Here is a 10,000-nt window from a genome sequence, read left to right on the forward strand (position 1 = left end):
GCACCCTGCAGCCTACAATAGTAGTAGAGGGAACCTGCAACATGAAGCATGAAGTCCAAATATTTGTTATTTTATGCTCCTGAGAGAGAAAAATGAGACACAAGAACTACCTGTGTTTGCACCTCCAACATTCTCAACAACAAAAACATGATTGGAAACATTCTGGTGACAAATTGGTGACATATTTTACTATTTTACTTATGTTATTTTTATTAATATTATAAGTATGATTATAATATTTTTATATAATGTTTTATTCCAGCGGTCTCATCCCCCTCGTCCTTCACCTTGAAGTCCAACACCATCACCACCTCTATCAAGAACTCATTCGTCTACCCAGGTACACGCACGCACGCACGCACGCACGCACGCACGCACGCACGCACGCACGCACGCACGCACACACACACACACACACACTCAAATTCAAGTCAATTCAAATGCATTTATAAAGCACATTTGACCACAGTGCTTAATCGCATATGCAGACATCAGCGACATAAACGATAGGACATACAGGCACAATAAGCAGTCAGCATTAATCAGAGTCAGAACATAAGTAAACAGTAAGAACAACCAATGATAAGATCTGCCACAGTAAGGGGAATTAAGCTATTGGATGAAACAGTCTTGAGCGTAGACTTAACTCTTTGACTGCCAATGACGAGATTTCTCCTCATATTTTGCTAAGGCTCAGGCTGCCAATAACGAGAATGACGAGCTTTTGTGTTTTCGGTGGTTTTACACTAGATGGCGCTCTTCGCTAACCTATGAGTCACCATTTGACTCCTAGTGAAGCAAAGAAGCAGCACATCACGTGATCGCAAAAAAAAACAAGCCACATTCACTCCCATGTTAATGGATTTGGAAAAAATGCTTTTTTGAGTGAAAAAACTCGGAAATCGCTGGAAGTGGCTTAGCAAACAATGTTTCATTTCTGTCAGTCAAGGAGTTAAAGTATTCAACTTAAGGAGGGAATGACATGAATGAAATGTCATATTTCTTTTGAATGATTTGACCGAGCAGGGAAGCATGCCTAATGGATAAAAGGATGGACACAAGATGGAGCTTTGAGGCACTCCACAGCAGGGACAAACTTTCTATATTGATGGAAGAAAAAATAAATAAAATGGAACAAAGTTGGACTACTGGATACATGCGCTTCCTTTGTCCGCCTCCTTGGCAGTGGGTGCTCAGCTACAGTTAATACTAATAGAGGCACTCCAAATTAACTGGTAAAGACGGCTGGCTCAGAACCACGTATGTCTTTAATCCTCCAAAGCTCTGTGGAGGAAGAAAGAGAAATTAGTTTCTGAGCCAACCGTCTTGTATCAGTTATTTTGGAGTGCCGCTTTTTCCACCTCGGTTGTGTTCATTGTAAAGTTTGTTACTAACTTTAGCTCTTTCTCTTCTCTCTGTCTCGGCGCTGATGTTAGACCCCTTTGTGCCGACCGCTATCCTGGGTAAGCCTTTCTCTTTTTTTTCCCTTTCTAGTTCTATCAGCCAATCAGCAGCCAGCTTGCTCTGCTACCACCACACATACAACACACAGGAAGTTGACATCAAACACCTCCTGTGTTAGCCGCTAGTGCAACAACGTTAGCACAGACATGCTAGCAGCAAAGACAAGACAGGAGGAGAAAACAAGACAGGAGCAGAAAGCAGAAAGAACTAGAGATAGAGAGAGATGAAACTGGAGAGAACGAGAGAAGAAAGAGAGATTTTGTCTCGAGTTCATCCATCTCTGCTTGCTTGTTGTTGTCTCAGAAGGTTTTACATTTTATCGTAAGTTTGACAGTTTTTTGTTTTATTTAATTTCTATTCAACGGTCATTTGACTTTTTTCTTTAACCTTTTCTCTATTTTTTTAACCACATGAACCCTAGCGTCCCAATTCCGTTGATGTCATAAAAAACTGCGGAACTTTCGTCAAAAGATGGGCGAACTTTTGGCGAAAATAGATGATCATTCTGTGAAAACAGCTGTTCATTTTGTCAAGGATTGGGGAACATTCAGGAAAAATCGGGGAACATTTGGTGAAATTAACCAATCTCTTTTTTTACCTGTAAGTCTAAAGGGTTTAAGTGGTTAATGTTTATATTGTTTATGTTTTTATGAATTATTGTTGTGTTTGTGAAGTGAGCGGTGGGCTTCACTCCATCCCCCCATTCACAACGACCATGTGATGTCACGCCTGTATGTGACGTCTGACCTCTGCATGGACACAACATGTCACTTTAGACGGGGAGTGGGGGACAATAAAGCTTTGATGTTCTAACCAATGACAATGCTAAGCTAACAAGCATTTTAATGCTACAATCCGTACGTTTTATGTCCATTGTCTCCCTCTGCCCACGGAGAGAGGTAATTGCAACAATGTCCGAACTACAATTAAGATGGCAGTGAATCTAAATTGCTTCAAATAACTTTATTGAAGATACAGTAGATGCTACACTGAGCACTGGCATACTAGGGCACCGACCACACAAGTCGGTAACGATGCAAGCTGGGAATCCATGCCCTACCCGGTTATGCAATAACCATCACATTGTACCTCAGAGCACTCACTGTGCGAAAAATCTACCTCACTCTGAATAAAAATTGTGCCACTTGATCACTAATATTGGCGTTTTATGTGAAAGTACTGACATATTTTAATCGCACAATAAGGGAGCTTTAGTCTAGTTTCTTTACCTGGTTGTGCAGAACTCTTGTTGTGCAGCCTTTTGCACCAGACCATTATGCAAACCACGCCCCCATCTTTTTAATTGGCTACACTGTCCTAACCTTTAGCCGGGTGGAAGTGATGTGCGCTTGCTCGTAGCCAGCCTGTTTACATTATGTAGCTTGCTATCTAGCTACATAATGCTACACATATTGCTAACGTGTGCAATTTGGAGACACGTACTTGCCAACACTGATGGCACGCTAGTTGACACTTGCATGCCTAGCGGCTCGCTTGGCCGCACCTCATGAGCTTCAAGGCCTCGCTGTCAGCACGCCTGCCATGATGAGAAAATTCACAGTTATAGAGATCTTTGTGAAATGTTCTGGGGCGAAAGACATGGACAGCTGGAGATGATCTTATGCTAGGATAAAATTTGACCACACAGGGGCATGTGTTCTACTGCTACTTTGTAATGTAGGATAGACAGACAGAGAGACAGACAGGCGGAGCTGCAAGATCATTGCGCATCCCAAATGTCTGATGATTGGTCAGATTTTGCCCCAACTCGTCACCTTATTAAAACCTGGGAGTGAGAATGTGTAGGACATGCAGGTGACCTCTAGGCTAGGTGAGGCTAGGCGAAGTGAGACTAGGCAAAGTGAGGCTATCCTAGGTTGGCAGGGTAATATGAGGCTAGGCTAGGTGAGGCTAGGCTAGGCGAGGCTAGGTAAGGCTAGGCGAAGTGAGCCTCTCCTAGGTTGGCAGGGCAAGATGAGGCTAGGCTAGGCTTGGTGAGGCTAGGTGAAGTGAGGCTAGATTAGGCCAGGCTATGTGCGGCTAGGCGTGGCTAGCTTAGGCTGGCAGGGCGAAACGAGGCTAGCCTAAGGCAAGACGAGGCGAGGCTAAGCTAGGCAAGACTAGGCTAGGCTAGTTGCTGAAACCTTAATGTTGCTTAAATACTGTCTCCTCTCTTTTCTTTTCTATCCGTTCCAATGATTAAAGTCCCCATTAATGGTAAGTGTGGCGATGTGTGAGGGAGGGCCAATCAGCATGCAGCCCACAACTCCTCCCCGCCTTGATGTTATCAATTGGCATGGCAACACTGTCCTTCACCATTCCCCACCCCAGCACCTGCCTGCCTGTCACATCATCCTAAACCAATCGTTTATCAGGTCCCACCTCCCTGGGGCCTCTCGCTCTCTCCGATTGGTTATTGTGTTTGTTGTTGTTGTGGTGCAATGTGTCTCATCTCTCCTCATTGTCATTGCTCGTTACATCGCCGTCAGTACAGCCATGATTGGTTGAGCTGTGTATGTAGAGAGCTAATTGATTGGACAGTGAGGTTTCAGGTCAGCCAATGAGAGCAGAGATAGAGATAGTAGAAAGTTCATTCTTGTGTCAAACATGATGTCATAGATGATGTCATAATATATGATGTCACACACAGACATGCAAACACTCCAAACAGAAAAAAGATACAATAAATAAATATAACAGTCCTCATTACATATTCCAGTTCATATTGATGTTAGGGGTCACAATTTGATTGATTGTTTGATTGATTGATTGATTGATTGATTGATTGATTGATTACTGACATATTTATTGATAACATACATTTACATTGCCATAATAACAGATAGCTATGTTTTGTATCTTTAATGACACAATAAGACGTAGACTTGTGTGTCGTATTTGTTTGCATTCCCTCTGTTGAGTTGCTCTTTGTTTTCTTAACCAATCAAACAACACAGATGTATTGTGAATAATATGGAAAACATGAAACATAACATTTTATTTTTTGAATCATCCCAGTCTGTCCCTCATCATAGTGATGTCATTTTAATGTCCTCATCATAGTGATGTCATTTTAATGTCCTCATCATAGTGACCTCATCATAGTGATGTCATTTTAATGTCCTCATCGTAGTGATGTCATCGTAATGACCTCATCATAGTGACCTCATCATAGTGATGTCATTTTAATGTCCTCATCATAGTGATGTCATCGTAATGACCTCATCATAGTGATGTCATCATAGTGATGTCATCGTAATGACCTCATCATAGTGACCTCATCATAGTGATGCCATCGTAATGACCTCATCATAGTGACGTGAACACTGTATGTCTGTACAGCAGGAATGACCTCAACCATTTCTATTTCACTCCCTCTCTCCTCTCCTGTAGATGACAGTCACACTATGACCAGTGAGACCAGCAGTCTGGTGCAGCAGTCTCACACTCAGAGTTATAAGAAGAAGCAGAGAGGAGCAGATGCTGCAGATGTTCCTCCTTATCAAACAGGACAGCTTCATCCAGCCATCAGAGTGGCTGATCTGCTGCAACACATCACCCAGATGAAGTGTTCTGAAGGATACGGATTCAAAGAGGAATACGAGGTGATACCACTGTAATAGACACTAATACACTGAAATACACACACTGTAATACACACTAACAACACAACACATCACCCAGATGAAGTGTTCTGAAGGATACGGATTCAAAGAGGAATACGAGGTGATACCACTGTAATAGACACTAATACACTGAAATACACACACTGTAATACACACTAATAAGCCACCAAATCTCTTTCTGTCCGGGGCGTAACTCGATAGACCAAAGGGTCTCAGATTTGGGGTGTGAGCTTCAGATGACCCCTTAATGGAACGTGCCAAACGGCATTTGGGAGGGGCCTACGGATCCCAGAGAATAGAAAAACCTGAAAACTGGTCTGAAGCGGAGGCACTGGTACTAGTCTTCTCTGGTAGGTCGATCAGACCCCTCAGCTTGAGTGATTGACTGATTGGCAGCGTTTTGTGTGACGTTAGTTGCGAGGCTTCTTGTGACGTTTGTGCCGTATCGTCAACAATGGTAACAGCGAATACAAAGTAGACAAAAACTAGAACCAGGAGACCTGGTACTGGCAGACCCCTAGTGGTTGAAATCTGAATGGCCGGGCTTCGCATGACGTGTGTCCCTTCTATGTCCCATCTATGACGAAAGGGGGACAGACTTTTTTGGCTGGGGCCGGGGGACAAAGTGACATACCATGTATGGAGAAAACAGATACAAAGCCTCAGGTAAGCCCGACCCCTTGGGTCTGGCAAAGATGGACGAGGCCTAATTTGAAGAGGGAAAAGTTCATAATGTTTATGCGGTTGGCAACACATGTGTGCCGTGGGTTTATTATTGGCTAAGCTTCGCAACCCATTTTGTGTCATGGGCCAAAATGTAAGTAGCATAAAACATAGGGTGATAACATAAGATAAGATGTCATCAAGACGTAAAAAGGTGTGTGCAAAAACAAAATAGGGCAGTTGATCGGGCAGAGAGACGACCACTTTGTGCCTCGTTGTAAATCCTCATAGCTACTGGCACAAAGAACATGCCAGGTCTTGTACAGTTCCACCCGGGTAGATGATGGTAGATTTAAATTCACTGTATGGGCGACCGGTGAAGGCAACCGGTGACAAAGCTACGCCCGCTGTTGTTGTTGTTGTTTTAGGACACACCTTTACTGCTGTTACCACACCAAACGAATGCCTCCACCCAGATTAGGACGAAAGACCATCCTTGGTATTGATTCTGCAATGCATTACTTTAAAATTTCCAAATTATTACCAGTTTACCACCCACCTCTAGCCCACACAGACATGGAATGCAATCAGACTTATCAGTAGGCGGAGATCTCTGAAAAGTCTGGCTATATATGTGAGACTAGAGAGTGTAAAATCACTGCAGAGGGCTGTTCAGCATGTTATTCCAGGCTCTTAGGCTCACCGCTGCCACCCATGGAGTCCATCTATTGCACCAACACTGACAGTCAAAGAAAGGCCCCTCGGCATCAGTATCAAGGATGCCTCTCCCTCCCACCACCGCCCGATCCCTCTCCTCACTCAGAGGTGTGGGTGGGGGCTACATGTGCCTCCGCACCAAAATACGACGCATTCAACAACAGTTTTTTTTTTACCCCTCAGCTGTTATTCTGTTCAACTCTAAATCCCAGTGTCGGTCCCCCCCCCCCCCCCTCTCTCCAGTGGTGGAAAGCAACTAAGTACATTTACTTAGGTACTGTACTTAAGTGCGATGTTGAGGTACTTTTACTTTACTGGAGTATATTTCCAATTTCCAATGCTTTTACTTCTACTCCACTACATCTCAGAGGCAGATATTGTACTTTTACTCCACTACAATTATTTGAAAACTTTAGTTACTAGCTACTTTGCAGATATAAATTATCGTATTATAAGACATACATTAACCACTTTAGCCCTGTTTTATAGGCTATTTGAAAATAGCCGATCTACAAGCTCGTGATGCCGCGATGCGACGCGTTGTGAGCTTGTAGATCTGCTATGTTCAAATATGTTAGTACTTTTACTTTGGGTACTGTAAGTATATTTTGATACCAATACATTTGTACTTTTACTCAAGTAACATTTTGAACACAGGCCTTTCACTTGTAACAGAGTATTTCTACATTGCAGTTTTGATACTTTTGCTTAAGTGAGTATGTGAGTACTCTTTCCACCACTGCTTCTCTTCCCCGTTTCCGCTACCCCCCCATCCATAAACCTCCTCTTTGGCCTTCCTCTTGTCTTGCCTGGCAGCTCCATCGTCAGCATCCTTCTCCCAATGTAGCCCTGAGCCCTCCTCTGTCTGCACATGTCCAAACCATCTCAACCATGGCCTCTCTAATAGCTTTATCCACAAAAACCCTCCAACCTGACCCTCTATCCTGACATAAATGGACACTCTATTACTGTACGTACACTGACACGGATGAATGCACTGATACACACACTGATTCACAATCCAACACAATCTAATACACACTAACACACACTAACACACACTCCTCCTGCATAACAACACCTCACTCCCACTTTATTGAAAGACTGTCTTTAAAAATCTGCCAGTCTGTTTAGCTCTCCTGTGTGTGTGTGTGTGTGTGTGTGTGTGTGTGTGTGCGTGCGTGCGTGCGTGCGTGCGTGCGTGCGTGCGTGCGTGCGTGCGTGCGTGCGTGCGTGCGTGCGTGCGTGCGTGTGTGCACGTGCGTGTGCGCGTGCGCGTGCGTGTGCGTGTGTGAGTGAGTGAGTGTGAGGTAAGTACACCATTTGAAGTAACATCCATTTGCAACTTCCTGCTGAAGAATAAACATGTGGCACGCACCCATGCACGCACACACATGCACGCACCCACGTGCGCACGAGCACCCACATACACACACAGCCTCACACACACACACACACACACACACACACACACACACACACACACACACACACACACACACACACACACACACACACACACACACACACACACAAACACACACACACACACACACACACACACACACACACACACACACACACACACACATATATATATGCATTATAAATATTCCCACCAGCTAGTGGGCCAAAACAGAGGTAGGTGTGTGTGTGTGTGTGTGTGTGTGTGTGTGTGTGTGTGTGTGTGTGTGTGTGTGTGTGTGTGTGTGTGTGTGTGTGTGTGTGTGTGCGTGCGTGCGTGCGTGCGTGCGTGCGTGCGTGCGTGCGTGCGTGCGTGCGTGCGTGCGTGCGTGTGTGCGCGTGTGCGTGTGCGTGTGTACTCAGTATTTATAATGGATCAGCCCTGAGGGCAGCCCAATGGCGGGAAGCACACACACACACACACACACACACACACACACACACACACACACACACACACACACACACACACACACACACACACACACACACACACACACACACACACACACACACACACACACACACACACACACACACACAGAGAGAGAGAGAGAGAAAAAACACTCACTCTAGAAAAAACACTCATACACATATTCCCGCCCTGAGCAATTTCACCCTCCATTTGCAGAGTTCACACTGAGAAACTATTGCAGTGTCTCTGTCTTTGTCTCCATGCTCTCTCTCTCTCTCTCGGTTTGGTCTCTCTCTCATTATCTCTCTCTCCTTTCTGTCTCTCATTAACTCTCACTCTCTCTCTCTCTCTCTCTCTCTCTCTCTCTCTCTCTCTCTCGCTCTCGCTCGCTCTCGATAACTGGGTTTCTATCAACCAGTTTTTATGCGCATTTTGGATTTTGTGCATAAAGCTGTGAATGAAAACACATTAAAATCCACCTGGAAATCTTGATATTTCACAAAATAAAGTTTTACGCTTGAAGGAGGTGGATTTGGTGGCTTTATAAATATTTTTCTTTTGTTGATGGAAACACTTGCTAAATAGGTTTTGAGGTAGAAAGCATTGAACTCACATGACTGTCGATTTTGCACAGTTGCAACTTGCTAATTGTGCTTTAATTAGTATTATAACTAAGTAGGCCTATAGTTATTTTTATGAGTAGTATCCACGTCTGTTCTAATAACCAAACACGTTTCTGAACGCACGTATAGGCCCATACGCCTACAGTACATTTAAAAATACCAAAGAATAAATTTTTTGGAGGATAACAGTTTTTGGAAAAAAATCTAAAAAATGTTTTTTCAAGATTTTTCAAAAATAGCAGATCTAGAGGCTCATAGCGCTATGAGCTTGTATATCTGCTATTTTTGAATATCCAAAGAAATCTAAACACAGATGCGTTCCAGGTCTTAATGGGATAAGCTAATGAATGCACACCTAATGAAAGTACACTTTAAGGTTAAATAAGATTAATACAATTCCATTACTTAACGTCTTGCATTTATTCTGTGATGCAAAACAGTGCCACCTACCCACTGCTTATCTCATGAACCATCGCCTACTAATCCCATTGTTAATTGATGGAAACATCTATAGAGGATATGCGCATGCTTAAAGTGAATGGCACATCGAGTGGCAAATCGAGTGGCAAAGCAACATGCAAAGTGAGTTTAACATTGTTTAATGTTGTTTAATGCAATCAGATATGACTTTTCTGTTTGGATGCATGGGCTGTCAAGGCCAGAAAGTATTGTTTTGACACTCAGTAGGCATTCCTGCATAACTTCCGGGTTTGATGATGATGTCACACGCATATCCTCTATTAATAATGCAAACCAATCAAACAGAATTTTGCATTTAGTTTTGCCGACTTTCTGAAAATTTGCTTAATATTTTCGATACGTTTGAATGGAAACCCAGTTTCTCTCTCTATAGTAATATACAATACTAATTGCAGGCTCCACAATGTGATACTGTATCATAATAACAGAATCATACTGTCATTGGGTTTAGTATGATAATACAAACTGCTAAAGGGAACAAAAGATTGATATATTTTATATGTTATCCTACATATAAATAAGCAAAGCTCTGTCATTAGGAGAACTGG

General features: G+C 43.2%; 1 protein-coding gene across 8 annotated transcripts in view; it reads left to right on the forward strand.

Moving 5' to 3' along the window:
- The window catches only part of LOC311039296 (receptor-type tyrosine-protein phosphatase mu-like), a 146,349-nt gene that overhangs the window by 121,202 nt on the left and 15,147 nt on the right, over nt 1–10,000 (forward strand). For 5 of the 8 annotated variants that reach the window (XM_084049058.1, XM_084049060.1, XM_084049061.1 and 2 more), the window contains 3 exons: nt 263–340; nt 1,437–1,463; nt 4,858–5,069. In XM_084049058.1, coding sequence (XP_083905184.1) covers nt 263–340; nt 1,437–1,463; nt 4,858–5,069 — 317 coding nt within the window. The remainder of the gene's footprint in view (nt 1–262; nt 341–1,436; nt 1,464–4,857; nt 5,070–10,000) is intronic. The other 3 variants (XM_084049059.1, XM_084049064.1, XM_084049065.1) reach the window with 1 other exon arrangement.

This window comes from Gymnoscopelus microlampas (assembly GCF_963454915.1).
Source record: "Gymnoscopelus microlampas genome assembly, chromosome: 22".
Classification (NCBI taxonomy): Eukaryota; Metazoa; Chordata; class Actinopteri; order Myctophiformes; family Myctophidae; genus Gymnoscopelus; species Gymnoscopelus microlampas.